At 35.1% G+C, this 23,841-nt stretch overlaps 1 protein-coding gene across 1 annotated transcript in view; it reads left to right on the top strand.

Moving 5' to 3' along the window:
* LOC134806540 (kinesin-related protein 4-like) overlaps positions 1–23,841 on the top strand; it is a 49,718-nt gene that overhangs the window by 6,232 nt on the left and 19,645 nt on the right. Inside the window, exons 6-19 of the mRNA XM_063779839.1 lie at positions 202–327; positions 1,188–1,323; positions 1,561–1,760; positions 2,499–2,641; positions 3,119–3,178; positions 4,773–4,885; positions 14,057–14,224; positions 14,972–15,125; positions 15,202–21,487; positions 21,590–21,743; positions 22,226–22,361; positions 22,829–22,934; positions 23,019–23,049; positions 23,674–23,770. Of these exons, the coding sequence (XP_063635909.1) occupies positions 202–327; positions 1,188–1,323; positions 1,561–1,760; positions 2,499–2,641; positions 3,119–3,178; positions 4,773–4,885; positions 14,057–14,224; positions 14,972–15,125; positions 15,202–21,487; positions 21,590–21,743; positions 22,226–22,361; positions 22,829–22,934; positions 23,019–23,049; positions 23,674–23,770 (7,910 nt within the window). The remainder of the gene's footprint in view (positions 1–201; positions 328–1,187; positions 1,324–1,560; positions 1,761–2,498; positions 2,642–3,118; positions 3,179–4,772; positions 4,886–14,056; positions 14,225–14,971; positions 15,126–15,201; positions 21,488–21,589; positions 21,744–22,225; positions 22,362–22,828; positions 22,935–23,018; positions 23,050–23,673; positions 23,771–23,841) is intronic.

The raw sequence follows: 23,841 nt of genomic DNA, 5'->3' as shown, positions 1-23,841 counted from the left end.
ATTTATTTTAGACTTTAGCTTATTCCTGAAACTATTACTTGTCTTCCCTGAATTTATTTACATTTTGTAGCTCGACATTTGGTGACCAAATGACGGAACTGAATTGTTAATACATAGTTAACGTCATAGCAGTTCGAAAACTTACGAACTCTTTTTCTACTCTTTTTTATCTATCTCTAACTCTTTATTACAAACTTCCAGACACATAAACTACCGAGACAGCAAGCTTACGCGTATTCTGCAGAACTCGCTCGGCGGAAACGCGAAGACCAGTATCATATGTGCCGTTACCCCCGCCGCTGTTGAAGAAACGATCTCCACCTTACAGTAAGTTACAACAGAAATACATACTGCCTAACTAATGGGTACTGTAACAGAGCCTCTACCATCAGTTTTAACATTGACATAACGCTCACGTCTACGTAATTTACTTTCTGTACATCTCGCTTGCACTATTGCTCGCATATGCGAGTACGAGCGAGATGCATAGAAAGTAAGTTACGTAGACGTGAGTGTATATGTCAATGTCAAAACTGATGGTAGACGTACAGGTTGGCTTAAAGTGAGAATTTTTAGGGTTCCGTATCCAAAGGGTAAAAACGGGACCCTATTACTAAGACTTCGCTGTCCGTCCGTCCGTCTGTCACCAGGCTATATCTCATGAACCGTGATGGCTAGGCAGTTGAAATTTTCACAGATGACGTATTTCTGTTGCCGCTATAACAACAAATAGTAAAAACGGAATAAAATAAATATTTAAGTGGGGCTCCTATACAACAAACGTGATTTTTTTGCGTAATGGTACGGAACCCTACGTGCGCGAGTCCGACTCGCACTTGGCCGGTTTTATTTTCGATAAAACAAAAATAAAGACAATAGCTATTGGTTTCTGGATTTTTTGATGACAAAATATGTAACTTTGAAAGCAAACGCTATAATATATTAAAAGGCTTCCTTTTATTAAATTTTTGTTATATGCTTCTGACTGTTCGCATTACACTTTGTACAATTTAATGTTGACTATGTTTTCGAAAATAACAATTCTCATTACTTTTAGCCAACCCGTTAGACACGATTTTACAAGGTAGTCCGACTAACAGTCGTAATGCAGAAAACTCCAAATACTAACTTTTTTATATAATCCAAGTATTGTTGTTCTTTGATATGATCATAGGATATCCTTCCAGGTTCGCGAATAGAGCTAAAGCAATCAAGAACAAGCCGGAAGTGAACGCAGTGGCCACGGATGCTACAAAATTACAGGATTTAACCAAGCAACTATCCAAGTTGCAGTCGGAATTGGCTATCAAAAATCATATTGAAGTAAGTCCCCAACATGTTCAAATAATTGTATAAAACACCAGTTAGCCCGGGTGTTGAGTTGAAATATATATTTTGATTGGTGTAAAATTGACAATTAACACATTCAACACCAAGAACCCGACTCTCGGGTACACTGTTCGTAGCGACTACGCGCTACATACGACGAAACCGTGGCTACGCGCTACGAGCGTATCCCGTAGCACTTAGTGGTATTGAATGTGTTAAATATCGTTGCAGCAAGACAACCGTAAGCTTTTGAACAAGATAGAGAGCCTCCGGAAGATGATTCTGAACGGTTTCGGCGCTCGCAGCGTGCCGGGCGGCGCGCGCAGGAAGACGTGGTGCGCGCCGCGCCGCGCCACCATCTCCGCCGCCGAGCTGCGCCCGCCCGACGACGCCGCCGTGCAGAGGTTCTGCACACCCAGCCTCAAGTACAAGTGAGTCCCACTTGTCAAATTATTTAACTGCGGAGGTTTTCTCGAAGAGCTACAGTTTAGACCACAATTTCTTGGTATATTATAATAGTTTTAGGGTTCCATACCTCAAAAAGAAAAAACGGAACCCTTATAGGATCACTCGTGCGTCTGTCTGTCTGTCCGTCTGTCACAGCCTATTTTCTCGGAAACTACTGGACCAATTAAGTGGAAATTTGGTACACGTATGTAAATTAGTGACCCAAAGATGGGCTTGTAACGTAAATAAATGAATTTTATACATGGGGGGCACTTTTGGGGGGTTAATGAGAAAGTTAAAAAATAAAGTTTATCAAACTATATCGTGTTATATATCAAATGAAAGAGGTCATATCTTGAGAATTTCAAATATATTTTTTTTTATAATTTTAAAATACATAGGTTAGAAGTTATTTAAGAAAATCCAAAAAATTATCATTCCCAATACTGGGTCTAAAATTTTGAAAAAAATACACAAATTAGTTCTTTACCTATAGATGACAGGAAAACCTATTAGAAATGTGTAGTCAAACGTAACGTACGGAACCCTTGAAACGCGAGTCCGACTCGCACTTGGCCGGTTTTTTTATTTAGAAATGTATTGTATATCATTTTGATATTTTTTTGTTCGTTTGTACTTGTTTAATTACATTATTCTATTCTCAATATTATTATTATCATCATAAATTAACAAAAAATTAAAATAATGAAATTGAATTGCAGCCCTTCAGCGTTCCCTACTCCGCGAGAGTTCCAACCGATCCAGCGGGCGAGCCAGCTGCCGCCCGTGTCGGAGGAGAGGGCTATGGTGACGCCGCCGCCCAAAGACAAGAAGGTTAACTTTAGCGACGAGATTATCGACCTTGGTGAGTTTATAGACTATAGCAAGGGTTAGGGGGGAATTCGTTCCGTGCATGACTGTGGCGCCCCCTAGTTGGTGTGAGACATATTGATTATTCGACATGGCAGCTGCCAAATAGTAAGAAACTGCCGTCCCACGAATCTTCATGCGTTGGCGTCGCTTGTATTTCTCCCACCACCAATTTCGCACATAGCCAACAGCGGTTCTTTGTTGGTTTGCTTTATTTAGTATCGTATGAAAAGGAATGGAAGTAATGGAACTCTCCGTTATGCGTTCTCCGACGCGCACATAGAAGAAGAAAAATGTTCGCGGTTGGTGACATAATTAACATTAAGTGGGTGAATTGGTTTTAACTGTAATGCTGTGTATTTTTTTTTATAATTCCTATTTGACTAAGATTTTCTCTTACTTTAATTAAACTATGGAAAATAGAAGACCAGAACTATGTAACACTGTGTATAATTTTATTTGGTACTTACAGATAGCGATGAAGACAACGCATCTAACACTTCGCGTTGTTCACCATACCACAAATGCTACAGTGAGTATTATTATAATTCCCGTATTGCGGCCATTCTCAACGAACTTACTGTGTTACAATCTTAGGCCATTTACGATTTTCAATAGAACTGTGATGTGATGGTAACTCTGCGGCACCTTTCCCTCAGTTTCATGAATATAAACACCAGAAACTGGGCCATTTTGCGTTATTAATTACGTGTAAATGGCAACGAAAATATATTGATAATCTTTATTCATCAAATATATGTATTAAATTTACATTTCCTCATGGAAGTGTTATTTTTATTTGCAACATGGTCTACGATTTTTCAAGCGACTCTCTCTTTCTAGTCATCTTAAATCTTAATGTACTTATTTTAATCATTTTCTTTGACTTACTGCCTGATATGGATTTCCATATATGGGGTGTCCCAGAAATCGACGTCAAGCCGTAAACGGATGATAGACCAAGTCATAACAGTTATCATAAAATTAAAAAAAAATCCAACTCATGTTCTTTAAAAAATTATGGTCACTTTAAAAATTCACTAAAAAATCCACACCCTTTAATGGTTCTTTAACTCTTGTTACTGCAAATTCCATAATTTATTCTAATTTTTTTATTATTATGTAATCTTGAATAATGCTTCTGTCGATTTTTGCCTAAAATTTAAAGCCAACTGCTATTACTTGGAAGAAAATTACACTTTTTCAAAACCAAATTATTTAAATTTACTGTTTCGCCCAACTTTAACTGACTGTACTGAAAAAAAAATGTACTACGCTAGTTTGGCAAGTAACGTTAGGCGCTGAAGGAAGGCAGTTTGAACATTTATTGTAAAAAAAATAATTCAAATCTGATAATTTGTTTTTTTTTTTTTTTTTTTTTCTTATGAGAAAACTGGTCTTAAATTAAAGTAAAAAGATTGAGTCAATATCATAACCTTGCTCTTAAATTACGTGGAAATTTGATTTCTTATCTCGCTCATACTCCAAAATGACTCTTCCCGTCTCTATCAAACTAAGAAACGGCGTTGAGCAAAGCTTTAGGTAAGCTAAAGTCATTTTAAGGAAGTATGGACATTTTGTGAAATACTGGGGATTTTTACAAAAAAAAATTACCAATTATTTAAAACGTAATCTAGCAAGTGTTATACCATTTTGAAATCCTTATTAAACGCGCCAGTTTTTAACATTATTTGCCAAACTAGCGTAGTAAATTTTTTTTTTAGTACAGTCAGTTAAAGTTGGGCGAAACAGTAAATTTAAATAATTTGGTTTTGAAAAAGTGTAATTTTCTTCCAAGTAATAGCAGTTGGCTTTAAATTTTAGGCAAAAATCTACAGAAGCATTATTCAAGATTACATAATAATAAAAAAATTAGAATAAATTATGGAATTTGTAGTAACAAGACTTAAAGAACCATTACAGGGTGTGGATTTTTTAGTGAATTTTTAAAGTGACCATAATTTTTAAAGAACATAAGATGGATTTTTTTTTTGTATTTTTATGATAACTGTTATGACTTGGTATATCATCCGTTTACGGCTTGACGTCGATTTCTGGGACACCCTGTATTATATTGTAAGTTTTTTTTTTTTTTTTCAATATTTAAACCGGTTTTTGTTCGATAGATGCATCGAAAACACCTCCTTGTGTGTTAAGGAAGAAAGCAAAAATTGCAGAAAACGATCTTAAGGATATCGTAGAGTTAACGAAACGAGAAAAACTTTACAATCCAGAAGTGGTGAGTATGAGTTTTGTGTTGCAATCTTTACAAATCTGGCTTTGTATAATTAATGACGTACTTTTGTGATAAATTGTATCAATATCCTCCTAAGGCCCAGATAAATTACAAATCCAATTTTTTAAAGTGAAATTGGACCTATAGTGTAGAAATACAGTAGAATTTATTTTGTTTTAAAATTGAACGAAACAACAATAGTACATTATTGTCGAGGCTCGGAAGTAGCTACTTGCAGGCTGAGGATTCGTATTAAACGGACGACCTTGGGAGTCCGTTTAAATGAATCCGAAGCCAGCAAGTAGCCTTCCAGCCGAGTCATATATAGTGCTTTTCTCAAAAATGGTGCAAGAAATATAAATATAATAGAAATATTTCACAGAAGCAACGTTCTCACGTATATATTTTCACAGAAAAAAGTAGAATCAATTGAAATAATTAGCTTTGCCGCCTTTTATTTTTTTAATTAAAAAATAAAAGTGTACGGAACGTAACTTGATTGTAATAGGACCTACTGCAAGTTAAATAAAAGATATCTAGCGAAATCCTGCAAGAACTTACCCATATTTGTGCTCAAATTGAAGACAACCGTCGGACTGCCTAGCAAAAATGTAATCCCTCATCAAATACAGCTGCATCATGAAGAATCAATCTGAAGATTATATCCAGGTATGAAGACTATTTCGGTTAAAAACAGAATTTTGAATAACTTCGCACTTAAACCATCAAATCACAACACAATCTTCAATTAGTGATCAGCTGATTGGTTATACATCATTGGAGGCGTGACAACAATTTGACAGCTCGCCGGGGTTGCCAATCTTCTACGGATGCGTTCAATACAAATAACGTTATTTTAACCGTTATTAACGGTTATTTTTCCTTTCTACGCAGAAGACGGCATATCACTTTATAAGGATTTTTTTTTCTACGTCTGTTTTGACAATATTGGATATAAAGGACTACAGAATCGCTATTTTCATCCTGCCGATTTTAATGCTACTTGACATTTGATATTTTATTATAAAATTGACCCAGAAATTGGACATATTGCTATCATTAGTTCCTAATAACATGAACAAATGAAAAGGACCTGCACGAGTACAATATAAATTTATAACTTTATTCACACAACTTATTATTATTACTATTTTTCACTGGAATAAAGAATGTCTACAGAAAAACCCAAACCGTCCATTGCTACATCAAGGAGGAGACCTCAACCTGTAATCAAAAAACAGGTCGTGAATAAAAAAACTAATATTTCTATTCACAAAAATATGAATGAGACGCCCAGAAGAAGAAGGGGAACTATTTTAAAAACGTCAAATGTCACTGATACTTTGAATACAATCGAAAACACTGATACTACCGAAACTTTAAATACCACTGATAACGATAATAACACAGAAACTTCAAATGCCAGAGACGCCTCAATTTCCACTGGATCGCAAAATAAAGAATTAAACAAAATTGTAAAATCAAAATCTGAAGAATCACTTCACGAGGAAATAAGTGACGACGAGTCTATAGACTCTCTTATGGAGGACATACTGTCAAGAAGTGCAGATACCGTGTGTGAACATTCTTCTTCACAAGATTTCAAAGCCCAAATCACTGACCTAACTACCAAACTAAACAGCACAGAAAATGAACTCGAAAACCTCATCATAGAAAATAATGAATTAAAGAGACAATTGCAAAAGCTTACACAAGAGATACAAGCACTCAAAACAATATGTAGAACGCCCTCGCCTTTATCAAATCGAAGAACACCAAATAGGAAAAAACATAAAGGAAGCCCGGCAAGCAGTACTGCGAGTCCCATAATAAGCGATCTTGAGAAAAAAATGGCATTACTAGAAACGGAACTCAGGAAAGCGAATGAAGAAATAATAACTTTAAAATTTAAAATTCAAGATTTAGAACGATATAGTCAGGAACCACAATATGACCCTACATCTACAATAAGATCACAAGAACAACGTCCACATACATTTCTAAATAATTTGAACAAGAGAAAAATGTATTTTCTAAGTACAAATCGCAGAAACAATATCACAAACATAGCTCTAAACATGTTCAACAATGATTTCGATGTATGTCATTTTATCACTCCAGGTGGGGGACTAACGGAACTACTCAAAAATATAAAAGAAATGACTCTAGATTTAACCAATACTGACTATTGTATAGTTTTAATAGGACACAATGACTTCACATCTACGTGCAACTATCCAAAGTTAATTACTCGCATACGTGAAACCCTTAAGGATCTTACTCACACTAACTTCGTATTATGCGCTCCTACATATAGATCTGGGGTTTACTCAAATATTTTCAATACCAGGATTGAAGTTTTTAATAACATGCTGCACTTAGATGTGATTACACATGAATATGCTTGGTTACTGGACTCTAATCTAAATCTGGATTACAATGAAAATATGTTTGCAGGTAGTTTGGGGGTCCTAAATAACAAAGGTATGCGAACTATTATCAATGATTTAGCTAGCCTCGTGCAAGATATCGATTTTAATTATTTACCATATAACGCGTGTTATGATGCTATTGATATCGATGCGAATACTCCACATGTTTCTGATCCGAATCTCTCTACTGACAATGTTAATAACACACATGAAAATGCAAACAATGTCGATGATAATTTAAGTGATGCTGATGATACATTTTTTCGTCACTAATCATATAAATATTATGCACCAAAATATTAATGGATTATTGAATAAATCTGATCTTTTAACTTTAGCACTAGATGATCTTGCAACTAACAAAAAACCAGTCGATGTTCTCTGTATCTGGAGCATAATATGATAAACAATGATCTTGAAATGCTCAATATTTTAAACTATAAACTTGTTTCTAATTTCACTAGAGTTGTTCGACATGGAGGTACTTGCATTCTTATCAAAAATGGTATAAATTATAAAGTAATAGACACAGACTCAAAAAAATTGTCGAATTGACGGACTTTAATATTGTTGTTTATTGTATGTATAGACCACCTAAAAACTTAAATCAACACTTTGACATATTTTTTAATAATCTTTATGACATTCTTAGTTTACATTGTTATGACCAAAACAAGAAATTAATATTATGTGGTGATTTTAACATTAATATCCTTGAAGATACCAAATACAGTAAAGAATTTAAGAACATTCTAGAAGGTTTCAATATGAAGCTCTCAGTAAATAAGCCTACACGTCTATGCAGTGGCACCTGCATAGACAATATCATACATAATGTTCGTGGTAGTGCAGTAGATCTTTTAGAATTTGCTTTATCCGACCACAATGCTCAGCTATTAAAATGTCCAGTGAGAAAACATTGCAAGTTAAGATATTGGTACGTATCAAAACGAGATTATTGCCAGGAAAATATGACTAAATTTGCTTATTATCTCAGCAAACTTAATTTTGACGAAATATATTTAGCGCCTACCGCAAACGATTCATTTAATCATTTCTTGGAAATTTATAAACTTTTTTATGATCTTTGTTTCCCTATATTACAAGTAAAAATTTACACAACAAAAAAGCCGAAATGGATCTCACGAGGAATAAAACTATGCTGCAGAAATAAGAGGAAAATGCTTTGGACATATAGGTCAACTAAAAATGAAACACACAAAACTAAATACAAAACTTACTCTAAAAAGCTAAAACAAATTATTCAACAAACTAAGAAGTGTCAAAACAATTACGAAATCTTAGCGGCCAAAAACAAATCTAAAGCAACCTGGAAAATTATAAACAACTCTAAGACTTACTTCCCAAAGGAAAATATTGCAGCCATTATAGCGGATGGCCAAAAGGTTTTTGATGCAAAAATAATAACTGAAAAATTTAACGAGTTTTTTGCAGATCAGGTTAAAGATAACCCTAATAAATCAGTTAAAACAACTTTATCGCGAACCTATAATAAACATAATTCCATATTCATGCAACCAACAGACGCAAATGAAATTTTTAACATAATTAATAACCTTAAAACCACAACAAGTACAGGCTATGATAACATCACAACTAGTGTAGTTAAATCAACAGCTTACATAATCTCTCCATTATTAAGTTTCATACTCAATAGGTGTATAGAAGAAGGAACTTTCCCTGACAATTTAAAAGTAACTATCATTAAACCACTCTTCAAAAAAGGCGACAAATTAGACATGAATTCTTATCGACCTATTGCTTTGTTGACAATATTTTCCAAAATTTTCGAAAAGGCAATATATGACCGACTATACAGGGTGGAAAGGCACGACGATCCTTTCCGGAAATGGGAGATAGTTTAGCCTAAGCTCTATATTTTCTCCATAGAAACTATGTTAATATGGGCAACCGTTTCTAAATTATGACCTTTTAAACATCCACGCAAAAAACTACTTTGTTCTAACCCTAACAGGTGACAGGGTCAATGAACTTACTTGTAAACAATCAGTATTCGACAGGAAATTATGCTAATTTGTTGCCATCTAACCATTTTTAGGTCTGCTTACAGCACGGTAAGAATCATTGCAGGATTTTCGCTTTCTTAGTGGTTCCACTTGTTCAATACTTGAATGAAATAGTTATGTTATTCCTTAATATTAATAATACTAACCACAACATTGTTTACAACGACAGTTCAAATGGTGACATTGACAACCACTCAAAAGTACGCAATCGTCTTATAAATATCTCTGGTTTCCTTGACTGATAAAAAGGTTTTAGTTTCTTAACACGTTTCACAAAATTATTTTCGAATAATTGGAAACTATTTAAAATAATAAAAAATTACATGTAGGTTGTGTTAGTTGCACCAAATGAACTTGCAAAAATGAAATACTAAGAATAAATCAAGAATAAATACTTCTTCAATACCAAACTAACAAACCTTCTTGCGTGGTAGGAAATAGACAAGACGTCTGATGTTTGAAATTAAATTTTCATTGAACTATACTTATTGAATGTCATATTCTTCAAATAAAAATGTTAGATGCTCGTGGCTATTTAAATTCGTGGGGCTGTGTAAAAGATATGGTGTACCAAACCAAACGGAATGTGAAACTGCGGACGAAATGAGACAAAGGCTAATTGGTGCTTTCTGCGGAGGATAAATGACGAAGAGCATACACTATATCGCATGTGCATCGACATACTCGGGTACGGGCTGCGGCGGCGTTGTAATACACGGAGGTACATTTGAACACCGTATGTGAAAAGAAGATAGTATTAAATATTGGAAAAAAGTAATTATCTAAGAAAGTAATAACATTGTTTGTAATATTTTTTGCATGCATTTGATTTATTTGACATTTATGCGTCATTCATACATCATTGCGATACTGTCAACGATCGGAAAAAAGTGTAAAGTCCCGAGCTTTCCCGACGGAGATCCTTAATCTAGCCGTCATGTGCACATGCTATAGGGTTATCACCACAGTTAAAAAGTAGTATTTTTGCAATTTTTATTTTTTACTCAATTAAAGATTCTTACCATTACCAATAGTCTCTGTATCACTTAAACGACCTAATACTTCCGGGAAGGATCGTCGTGCCTTTCCACCCTGTATAAATACTTAGAATTTAATAATATTTTATGTGATGAACAAAAAGGATTCAGGAAAAACTTATCAATAAACATGGCCATATATGACTTTTTACATAAAATATACACTAGAATGGATGATAGTCTCCCAGTCTATGCTGTTTTCATAGATATGACCAAGGCGTTTGATTATGTTGACCACAAGATACTACTAGACAAACTATATTTATACGGTGTAAGAGGCAATGTACACAATCTGATTAAATCTTACCTTTCTGGTCGTACTCAACAGACAAATATAACAAGAATATCACCTCAAACCAAAACTGAATCAGACTTTCTTTCTGATAAAAAATTAGTTACATATGGAGTGCCAAAGGGTAGTATTTTAGGTCCCCTACTTTTTCTTGTGTACATAAATGACCTCCCAGGAGCTATCATACATCCAACAGTTTTGTATGCAGATGACTGTACGGTTGTGCTTACACACAAAAATCAAATAACTAGCAGCCTAGAATCAATAGTACAATGGCTAGATAAAAATAACTTAAAAATAAATTTACAAAAAACTACAATAATGAGTTTTAGCCAAAGAAAAACTGAGGATAGCACTGCTGTAGCTTTTAATGATACCTATATTGCTAGCACACATGTTACCAAATTCTTAGGACTATACATAGATGACAAAATGAATTGGACGACTCACACTGACAATCTCTGTAAAAAACTTATGACATATTCGTATACCTTATATATGCTAAGTAAAGTCGTAAATCGCACTGCTGTTATGTCTGCTTATCACGGCTACATATCTTCTGCTTTAAGATACGGAATTATCTTCTGGGGGAACTCTAGCCAAGCCAATGATGTTTTCAAAGCACAAAAACGGTGCGTAAGATCGATCTGTAAGTTGAGGTACAATGCCAGCTGCAAACCATATTTTAAGCAACTTCACTTACTAACCGTGCCCGATTTGTATATTCTGGAGACTACAATGTTCGTCAAAAAAAATCTACATCTTTTTAAAAATGTTGTAAGTGCACGACATTGTGATAAACTTTACCCAGTTCCTGGCAAATCGGCTCTTTTCCAGAAGAGTATTTTTGCAATGGCGCCGAAAATCTATAATGGTTTGCCAAAATCACTGAGGTTGATCGATGACGAGATAGTTTTTAAGAATCTATTGGTTAAGTTTTTGAATGAGCACTGTTTTTACTCAATGACTGAATTTTTCAATATTAAGCAATGACTTGTATAATTTCAATTATTTGACATATTTAACAATTACATCCTTTTAAAATAAATTATTTCTCTTGACATTTGATGTATTCCGTTAACCTTTTTCTTGCTAGCTTTTAAATTGACCACAAATAACTTAACCATAGATGATCATAGACATAGCCGTATTTTCGTTTTAGTTTTGGTTTGACATGTTCTAATTTCAATTTTAAGTTATTTGTATATCTGTAAATATGTTTTTGTAAATATTTGTAAATATGTCTTATATTTTCTGATTTGCATGCCTTCTGGCTAAATGCGCTGATACCCACATTCTATTGTATATGACAACATCTAATATGTACGTGCATTTTTAGCAAATAAAATTTTGAATTTGAATTTGAATTTGTATTTTTCTGCCGAAAATACGCCAACCTATTTGAGACAGCTAAATAGTCGCGGTACCAACATTATAATTATAAGTACTAATCATCTGTTTGGCTGTTTAATGGGCCTGTGCCTTCATTTGATATGGCCATTTTAACTTTTAAAAAGTTTGGAACACGACAAATAATGGAATTTGTAGCAAACATTGCAGTACCAAAATCGAGACTGCAATGTTTTTAACTTTTTAATTTTCGACTGACCATAAACTCCGCGCTTCGCGACCAATTTTTTAAACGGCAAAGTCGACTTTGCCGTCCATTTTTGAGAAATAGTACATTATTGTCGAGGTTCGGAAGTAGCTACTTGCAGGCTGAGGATTCGTTTTAAACGGACGACCTTGGGAGTCCGTTTAATTGAATCCGAAGCCAGCAAGTAGCCTTCCAGCCGAGTCATATATAGTGCTTTTCTCAAAAATGGTGCAAGAAATATAAATATCATAGAAATATTTTACAAAAGCAACTTTCGTACGTATATATTTTCACAGAAAAAAGTAGAAACAATTGAAAAAATTTGCTTTGCCGCCTTTTTATTTTTTTAATAAAAAAATAGAAGTGTATTTTTCTGCCGAAAATACGCCAACCTATTTGAGACAGCTAAATAGTCGCGGTACTAATCATCTGTTTGGCTGTTTAATGGGCCTGTGCCTTCATTTGATATGGCCATTTCAACTTTTAAAAAGTTTGGAACTCGACAAATAATGGAATTTGTATGCAACATTGCAGTCCCAAAATCGAGACTGCAATGTTTTTAACTTTTTAATTTTTGACTGACCATAAACTACGCGCTTCGCAACCTATTTTTTAAACGGCAAAGTCGACTTTGCCGTCCATTTTTGAGAAATAGTACATTATTGTCGAGGCTCGGAAGTAGCTAATTGCAGGCTGAGGATTCGGTTTAAACGGACGACCTTGGGAGTCCGTTTAATTGAATCCGAAGCCAGCAAGTAGCCTTCCAGCCGAGTCATATATAGTGCTTTTCTCAAAAATGGTGCACGAAATATAAATATCATAGAAATATTTTACAAAAGCAACGTTCTTAGGTATATATTTTCACAGAAAAAAGTAGAAACAATTGAAAAAATTTGCTTTGCCGCCTTTTTATTTTTTTAATAAAAAAGTAGAAGTGTATTTTTCTGCCGAAAATACGCCAACCTATTTGAGACAGGTAAATAGTCGCGGTACTAATCATCTGTTTGGCTGTTTAATGGGCCTGTGCCTTCATTTGATATGGCCATTTCAACTTTTAAAAAGTTTGGAACTCGACAAATAATGGAATTTGTATGCAACATTGCAGTCCCAAAATCGAGACTGCAATGTTTTTAACTTTTTAATTTTTGACTGACCATAAACTACGCGCTTCGCGACCTATTTTTTAAACGGCAAAGTCGACTTTGCCGTCCATTTTTGAGAAAATGTAGCTCTGTTCCATTTGAACATGACATGACTTAAATTTCATCAAACTGAATAAGTACTATAACTAGGACCATGAACTAAGACATGAACAGAACACAACTAAGAATAAGAATATAAAGTGTGCTTAAAATATTGCGCGCGTATACAGTCAAAAACCGGCCAAGTGCGAGTCGGACTCGCACACGAAGGGTTCCGTACCATTATCTATAAAAACGGTCACCCATCCAAGTACTGACCCCGCCCGACGTTGCTCTGTTTTTAGTATTTGTTGTTATAGCGGCAACAGAAATACATCATCTGTGAAAATTTCAACTGTCTAGCTATCACGGTTCGTGAGATACAGCCTGGTGACAGACGGACGGACGGACGGACGGACGGACAGCGGAGTCTTAGTAATAGGGTCCCGTTTTACCCTTTGGGTACGGAACCCTAAAAAACGCGCGTATCAAGTACCTATGTTATGTATTTACATTCGTCATACCTATTTGTTCAGTTCTGAAATCTCAGTGATATATTCTAGTTTGTGACACTGCATTTGTTTTAGGTGGAATATATGGAGAAACTAGAACAAAGCACAAACAAAATATCCAAGTTGGAAGATGAAATTAAGACACTCAGTGCCATAAACATAGAAAAAGACACAGAAATGGAAATATTAAAGGACAAGATAACGCAAACTAAAAAAGAATTTCAGACCTTTACATCTGCTAAGGTATTCATAATATCCGAATAATATTTAAGTAGGTACATAGTTGTGTACAGACCTACTATGTAATAATTGACTTAAAAAGTTTAATTTTAAAACTGTGTTATATTATGGTACTCATGGGGCGCGAGCCCGTCTCTCTCTAATCCAAATATGTACTGTAATAGTACATTGTGATACAAGTGTGCGACGTTGGTCTTTACACACGAGGCAATATTGTGCGCGCGAGCTGTAAGCGAGCGCGCAATAAGAAAGCCGATGTGTGCAATGAGTGTAATGACCAATGCACACCCATTTTATACGACGTTTTTCAACACACTTGCGAGGATACAAAGGAAACGTTCATAATAATCAAATTTTAATTGTTAAAACCGTTAGTATGAATAAGTCTAAAATCTGTCATACTGCCCGCCGCCCCTCGCCTGCCGCTGGCGGGCCGGCCGGACCTCGGCAGGCGGTCGGCGGGGCGCCGGCGCCCTCCAGTCCGCGTTGTAAAATCTACTCGACCAATTTAAGAAGGCTCCGTTTCCATACATATTATTAGCAATCAGTTACCTTCTTAAGTCAGTGGGATTATGATTCATTACCTAAAAAGTGCTATAATATAATGAAAAAGCACGCGTGCCGCGCGTGCGTAATATTTCAAGTTATGAGCCTAAAAGCGGTTAAATAAGTTCCCGTTACGAGCAAGTGCGTTGAAAAGAAACTTACAGTATGTAACGTTATCTTTTTACATTGTTCCTTATGTTCCAGGCGGAATTAGAAACACGATGTAAAGAGTACAATACCAAATTGACTGATTTAGAAGTAAGTTATGAAACTCTCAAAACAAAAGCCAAATTAAGAGAAAATGAGCTGTTATCCCTAATAAATGAACAAAATAGTAGCAGAAAAATTAAAGACAGCAGTAAGTAAACTTCGAACATAAAAAAATATTTTGCCTCTTGGCCTATGGGCATTTAATTTTTAACATTGTCTTCCAGTTTCAGGTAAATCACTGTCTAGAACATTTGAAAAAGACCTCGGCAATTTTATGGATATGTCTAAAGACATATCTTTGGTAAGTGACAATGACAGCAGTATAGATTCATCTAGTAACGAGCCTTCAGGTCAACTGCAGCGGCTGGTAGATGAAATGCGAACTGATAGCAACGCGAAAACTGATGTTATTGTTAATTTAGAAACTGATATTTTACAATATAAACTAAAAATTGAATCACTCGAGAGTATCTGCACAGAATTGCGTGACCAAATTGTCAAAACAAATGCCCTTTTAAAATATACTGAAGAGGAGAATAGTCTTCTAAAATCATCTATAGATACTTTAAATTCTACTATAAATTGCCAAAAACAAAACTTAGAATCTGCGAATAGTGATATCGAATCATATGAGATAGTTGTCAAAGAGTTACAAACTAAATTAATGGACAAAAATATTGACAATGTTGATTTCTATTCTAATGATATTTCTTTAGAAAGAATGATTGACAACGAAGAAAAATTCATAGCTAATAATGAAAATATGAGAAATATTATACATTCATTTAAAAATGTCCTTGAGTCACGCAACAAAGAGATTGAACAATTAAAGTCGAATCATATTGAAACATGTTCTTCTGATACTGAGCTGTTGACAAAACTACTCGAAGAAAAAGAAAAAGAGATCATGAAGCTCATTGAAGAAGCACATACGTCGAAAGAGCAAATACAGGAAAACATAAATATGATAAACAAACTAATGGAAGATAACAAAGATTTGGTCAAAAATACTGATGAACTCTCTGAGAAGTTATTGAATGCTGAAAAACAGAGTTGTGAATTAGAGAAATGTATTAAGAATTTAGAGAAAGAAAATTTCGAATATACCCATCAGTTACGCGATTTCAATGAGAATCATGAAAAATTACTCAATGCCGTCTCTGATAATGAATTATTGAAAAAACGACTTGAAGAAAAAGAGGAAGAGATTATAAGACTCACTGAAGATGCAACTAGTTCAAAACAGCAAATACAGGAAAACATAAATGTTATAAACAAATTAATAGAAGAAAATAAGAACTTGGCCAAAAATGCCGATGACCTGTCTGATAAATTACTGCATGCTTCGTCTGATACAGATTTACTGAAAAAACAACTTGAAAAAAAAGAAGAAGAAATTATCAAACTCGTTGACGTCTCACATAACACTAAAGAACACATCCAGGAAAACATGAATGTTATAAAGAAATTGATGGAAGATAACACGGACTTAGTCAAAAATGCAGATGACCTCTCCAATAAATTATTGAATGCTGAAAAACAAAGTTGTGAATTAAATAAACGTGTTATTGAATTAGAGAAAGAAAATCAAGAATATACCCTTCAGTTACAAGAGCTTAACGAAAACCATGATAAATTGTTGACAAACTTAACTGAATTTAAGAACAACATAAGTGTATTAGAGAAAGAAAATGATGGATATCAAGAACAACAGCAAAAAGTTCACAGTAAAGACAACCTTATAGATGAATTAAAAAGCGAAATTGTAACGAAAGAGAGTCTTATAAATTCCCTTAGTAGCGAGCAAGTAGAATATAAGAATTATCTAAGCAAATGGAAATCCTCTGTAAAGAGAGTACAGCTACTTTTGTTGACACATATAGCAGACACGAATGAAGAGGAATTGTTACCTGACAACGCATCTACTTTCGACGAGCTTTACAGCCTATTAGACTCGGTCGCAAATGCCGCTAACAAAATCATATCTGAAAAAGAATCAACGATGAACAATTACAATAAACTGCAGGTAGAAATTGAGGAACTCCGATCACAAGTGAAGTCTTTAATTTGTGATAATAGCAACCTTGTAGATGAGAAAGAAAAACAAACTCATCTCGTTTCTGAACTAACCGCAGAAATTGAAGACATTAAAAAGGAATTACATGAACTTAACAAACAAAATTCTGATCTTAATGAAGAACTGCAGCTAACCAGTGAAAGGTATGAAATTTTAAACCGTGGTATTATTGAAAAAGAAGAGTTAATAACTTCAATAAAAAACGAAGAAAATAATTTGCGTCTGCAGTTACAAAAAGTCTTACAAGTGGATGTGGTATCCAGAAGTGAAGTAGAAAGCCTTAAGTCTACAGTTCACAATAGTCAAACTGAGTTCGATGAAATTTTACAAACTAAGAAAGACGAAATTGCAAACTTAAAACGTGACCTTACAGAGAACGAGAAGCTGTTAGATGAAAAGCGTTTAGAATTGCAGCAGCTTTCCAAAAAACTTGAAGAAACAATATGTAATCAAGGTTGTCTTTTAGATAACATATATAAGGCCGCTGCTAGTTTGTTAAGAAATATAGATAGCCAAAGTGACGTATATCAATTTGAAAGTATTATTAGTAGTGATGTTTACAGTAAAATAATTAATATTTTGGAGAGGGCTACGAATGACGTCGTGGTGTCAAAATCTAACAACTTAACCAATAATACTGAAGAAATCGACGTAACCATGGAATTACTTGAAGTAATGAAAGAACAAAATCAACAACTAATAAGTAAATTATCCTATACAGAAAACGAAAATAGTTGTTTAATGGCTGAATTAGAACAAATGAAAATAGATCACAATAAAACAAGCGTTGACTTACTGAAAAGTAATGAAATACTAAGACAACTTCAAACAGAGTTGAGAGAAAAAGTCTTTATGATAGAAAATTTGGAATTGAAAATTGAAGAATGGAAGAATAATTTCTCCGTATTAGAGGACGCAATGAAGCAACAACTATTGGAATTACAGTTCAGCAACAGTGAACTTGAGCTACAATCACAAAACTCGGCGAAAAGATCTCTATCGATAAAAAGTAATGAGCCATTTACTGTTGGGCCAGACTTTAGTGACCTAGAAGGGGATCAGAAACAGTCAATTCGTCGATCTGTAAGTAATTTATTAGTTGAGCCAGCTAATTACTCACCACAAAGCCTGTTAACTTTATGCTGTAACCGAATCATAGACGCTATTCAGCCAAGTGAAGCGGAGCTGAATTCAGTTTCAAGTTCTGCTACCAATTTCAGAACTACATGTGCTGAAACACAAACTGACGTCTGCGACTGTGACAAATTGTTAACGGAAAAATGCATAATCTTAGATGAAAACTTGGAACTAAAGGCTAAAATGGATTATCTAGAGGGTGTTAATGTTAACTTATTAAAAGAACAAGAAGAAATTCGCACAGAACTTAAGTTACTAATGGAACCTGCACATGAGTTGCAAAAGAAAATTTCTAGTCATAAAACAAATTTATCAACCTTAACCGCTACAACATATGCTGAAAACAAACTGCTTAAGTCTCAGGTCAAAGTTTTGCAGCATCACAATAATCGAATCTATAATGTGTGCCAGAGAGACTTGCCTGAGTTTAAAAAATCATTACAGGAACTAAGCTCAATATTGAAAAATACTGCTTTGGTAAATAGGCTGGAAGCTAATATAAAAAGATTCTCTCTGCCGGAAGTTTTAGACAGAAATAGCTCTGCTTTCAAAGATGAATCTACTTTAGACGGAGATCTTTTGATGCTAGACACTAATGTGACGTTAGCATCTGTCGACAACACTTTACTGGTCCAGGACCAGACCTGTTTAGACGGCACGCAAGTATATTTTGAAACCGAAATTAATACTGACGTAATTGAAACTATAGATCCTAATATATTACACACGCAATTACAAATGCTTTCGGTTGAAAATGAAAAAATGTCAGAAAAGTTAACCGCATTAAAAGCAGAAAATTTTTCACTGCATGAAAAAATCGAAAAACTTTCAAATAATGTGAAACCTGTTATTCATAAAATTGATGCTCAAAACAGTCCAATCAAACTTCACAGTGATTTACATGATGTGACACAAGAAATACTTGTCAATAATCATCCAAACAGTAACTTGTGCGAGTATTGTATGAATGGCAAAATTAAGCCGAACTACGAAAATATGGCTGAAGATATAGAAAAAATGACACAAGAATTGCTTGAAGTTAAGCTACAAAAATCAGATTTAGAAGAAAGATATAACAACCTTAATGAAGGCATTTTAGCCAATGATCGATTAGCTTTAAAAATCATTGCATTGGAAAAGGACAATAATAAACAATTCAACTTGATAGATCAGTTAACAAATAAGCTTTCCTCTAAAAATGGAGAATGTGTTAAGCTGCAAGAGGAAAATGATGTTCTTTCAACACAAGTAATGGAGGCTATTGATGAATCTGACGATCTAAGAAAAGAAGTTGAGACTTTAAAAGAGAACAATAAAGCGTTAAGTGTTAAATGTGCTGACCTAGAAGAATTGATCAAAGGTAACACCGTGACGTGTACACGATGTGCTCAAAATACCAGCGCTCCTGGTAGTCCATCGGCATCTAAATCAGTGCTAAATAGGAGTCGCAGTGATTCTGAGAGTTCTTCGCGTTGCAATAAGTTGTCTACGCTTCAAAATGAACTTATGGCTGGCAGAGAAGATTGTAGAACTATATCAGAGGACGTAGCTACCATTAAAAGCCACCTCGAACGTGGTGAATTATCCATGACTCATGACATGGATCTCGACGAGAGTATGAGAGAATCTAACGTCTTCTCATTTTCGAAAGAATTACACGTAGTTAGTCCAAAGCCTAATAAATTCAAATTAGCATCTGAAATACCTGAAGAACGGTCTGTTGACTTTTATGCTCTGGATAAAGCAGATTGCTTTAATTATTACATAGAGAAAACCGGTGCCGAAAACCACTGTACTGAGGAAATAAAAATAATCGATATAATGAAAATGTTTTATGATAACCTTGTTGCAAGACATGGGAACGAAGTGGAAAACCTTGTCAACAAATTAAAAGATTTTGAAGAATCTAGAAATCAGTTACATGAAAAAATTAATGAAGTTACCTTTGAGTATTCTAAAGTTAATGAGGAAATAAAAGAAAAAGACAATCGCCTTGTTAGCATAGCTCATACGCTACAACAAATAAGGGATAATATACATTCTATGAATGAAGAAATATCTAATTGTGATGCGGACAAAAATACAGTATTAGTTACGCAGTTCAAAAACAATATCTTGAGTATCATGGATAAAGACTTCGACATATCCAGTGTAAATGTATTTGAAAACCTTATAGACAAAGTAGTAAACAAACATAAAAGTGACTTGTTAGAAATAATGGACCGGTACTCGGAGCTACAGGAACACATGGAGCTTCTAACCACAGAATTTAGTAGTGTTACTGATAATCTTAATCAAATGAAATGCCAGCTAAGTGAACAGGAGAAAGAGTACAATCTGCTCAAAGCGCAGAAGGAAAAAGTTCACGAAATCACTAGTGCAGTTACTCTGGATATAGTTCAAAGAGAACAGGATCTAGCTAAATTAATTAGCAATAGCTGCCAGAAACTAATTGAGAGTAACATTTTGACACAGAATGACATTGACGAAAATTGGTCAGTAAATAGAAAAATATCAATTTTGACTGAAAAGTTTATAGATCAATCGAATCAAAGAGACATAGCTTTGCAAGAAAAACACAACCTTGCTCTAGAAGTTACAAAATCTAAGACTATGTTAGAAGAAAAAGACCAAGAAATAGAATATTTAAAGTCTCAAGTTGAACAATTACGTGAGCTCTGCAAAAATGCTACAAATGAGTTAATTATTAAAAACGAAGACCTAGAAACTCTGAAATCATTACATGAGCAACTTGATGCAGTTTACAAAAGAAAAGTAGAGGAAAATGACGCCAATGTTAAAACTGTAGAAATCTTAACGCAAGAATTAGGTATATTAAAGACTACTGTGAATGAAACAGACAGTTTACTACAGAATTTGCAGCTCCAGAAAACCGAACAAAATACTAACGATTCTGGAACTAAAGCTAAAATCGCGGAGCTAATGGAATCTATAAACAACTTGCAACATGAAAACAAGAACCTAAGGTCAGTTAATGACGTAATCACAAATGAAAGCGAACAGAACGCTTTACAACTAGCTAAAGCCGATGACACTATAAAAAAGAATAAATCCGAACTAGATAAATTAACTGCCGAAATACTAACTCTGAATCAGTCTATGAAGGAAAGCATGAGCGTAATCGAGGGTTTGAAAATGGAAGCTAAGTCGCTGTTGGAACAAAATGCCGTGTTTAAAAAACAGTTTGAGGAGGCCACTGAACTCTGCTCTCGATTGAAGTTGAATATGAAGACCCATGAAAAGACGGCTGAGATACAGTGCAAGATAATAAGCAGGTAACTTTTAGTTAATTAAATATAACAGTCAGATTTTATAATAATTATAATCCTAACCACATTAGTGACACAAAAATAATCATTATGTTTACACTTTTCTAGACTCAAAGAAGAAAAGGAAACAAAGGATAAAGAGTTAAAGGAGTTGTCCCAGCGCTGTGAAACTCTGCAAAAAGAACTTGAATCACTCACTGAAGACAAGAAGGAGCGTCAGCAAGAATTTCAAGATTTGAGAGAGGCGAAGCAATCTTTAGAGGTAAATTATTTTTGATTAATGTTTTCCAGCGAAGGATCCGCTCCATATGAAGGCTTCGGAAAACCATTTGAGTCTGGTTTTCTCAAATGGTTTTCTGAATCCATCATATCTCGCTATTATTGCCGCTTTTCGCGGACTTCTCGCTGGACCATGTTTAGATATGAATAGGATGGGTTTGGGTCCATTTGGGCTATGTCTAAGTCATTTATACTATAGTAGTTAGGTATTTATAGTATCGCATCGTACAACGTTTTACAGAACATAATATAGTCCTTAAAGAGGAGAGTAGCACCACTTATGTCTAATTTAAAACACTCCCTTCGGTCATGTTTTAATTTATCACCACTCATTGACAATTTCCTACTTTCCGCAATTGTATCGTAATTAACTGTTAAAATACTCTGTTTTCAATAGTATTATATATCTCTATTTCCCTTAATGTTCTGAGTGTAATAATAAAGTATTGAATATTTTTCCTGTAGCGACGCGTCATCGAGTTAGAGAGGTGTGTGGAGTCTACGCGGGCGCGCGGCTCCCTGTGCGGCACGGGCGACGCGCGCCGCCGTCGCCAGAGCCTGCTCGACTCCAAGCGGGTCATCGGAGATGACAAAGAACCTGGTGGGTAGTTCAAATTATCCAAGTCCTACATACGCTGGACGTGGACGCAGTCCAATATGTTGGTCCGACCAGATCCGCACCACTCTTGACTCCACAGTCCACATGGCTCTCCCCACCGCCAAGGACAGAACCAGATAGAGAGAGATCGTCAGAGAGAAGGTGATTCAAAAGGGAGGTCACGACCCTCAATACTGAGGATTACGACGCAATGAGGACATACGCATACCTCGAATACTAGGTACTCCCGGATATCGTTGATGTACTTGTACCTCGGACACTTGTCGATATCATCACACATTCACGCGCTTGTATCCATTGAATCCATTTGGTACGTTATCGAATTGAACTTGATTACGAAAGTGTGTATAATTTAACCACTGAAATGGAGTCGCTAAGTCCGAGCATCAGCCGCGTCTAGTTCAATATGGTTTATGTTGTATAACTGATATTTTGCTGTAATGTTTCAGACCACAAGAAAATGGAAGCCTACTTCAGTACGCAGGAGAATCCTGACGACATGTTTATGGACGTGGATGACCATTCCAACCGCAGCACTCCTGCCAGAAATAGGAGGTAAATTATTTAAGAATTTTATTTCAAATTTTATTTAGACATATTTCACTATGAACTAAAACTAAGATAAAAGTTTGTTTGCAGATCTGACAGCTTCCAATCTCGACACGACGAGGTAAGTAGCAATAATATGGCTATGTAATGTACTACACATATAAGGAGATTATCTTGAGTATTCTCGATCTTATAGTAATTCTAGTACCGTCACGTTCGACGTTAAAACTGCTCATCCCTTCAGACTACAGTGCGACATAAAATAGTAGATATTAAATAAGATAGAACTAAAAAAAACCATACTAAATTCTTGCCATTAAAAAAGTGACCGCTTAAGTTACGTAGGAAATGGCACCCTCAATAATTTCCTACAATTTCTTGTCGGACTATAACGATGCCCTTGAAGCGTGTAACGTCACTTGTGTATGCGTGTGCGCACAACATGTTGTCTCTACACTCTACAGTTTGCATTTAGGTCACCCTGCCAGTCGTGTTGTTGTTGTTATATATTGCTCAACACACCGGCATCGGCATTCGGAACGTTTCGTTATAGTGTTGCCAACTGAACTGAGATTCCGTCAAGTTTTAGTCAAACTGCCACCGTATGTGTGTGTGTGTGTGTAAACAAATTTCTATGAAGGGGGGGGGGGGGGGTCACTTATCTCTGCAGCTGACTACATGGACTTACTCTAAATAAGTGTACACTACACATCAACATATCCAAAGAAAACGTTGCATATTTCAGAGCGAAGAGTTACCGCGGCCGTCGAGCGCGCAGGAGCGACGCCGGCGCCGCCAGAGCCTGCACGACATGCACCGCACCACGCATATTGATATACAAGGTTTTTTTATTAGCATTTAGGTATATAATAGTTTATTTATTTATATATAGTCAAATACTCATTAAACGAAA

Source organism: Cydia splendana, chromosome 3, assembly GCF_910591565.1.
Source record: "Cydia splendana chromosome 3, ilCydSple1.2, whole genome shotgun sequence".
Classification (NCBI taxonomy): domain Eukaryota; kingdom Metazoa; phylum Arthropoda; class Insecta; order Lepidoptera; family Tortricidae; genus Cydia; species Cydia splendana.
Note: the sequence above shows the minus strand (reverse complement) of the source record. Positions and strands in the feature narration are given on the sequence as shown.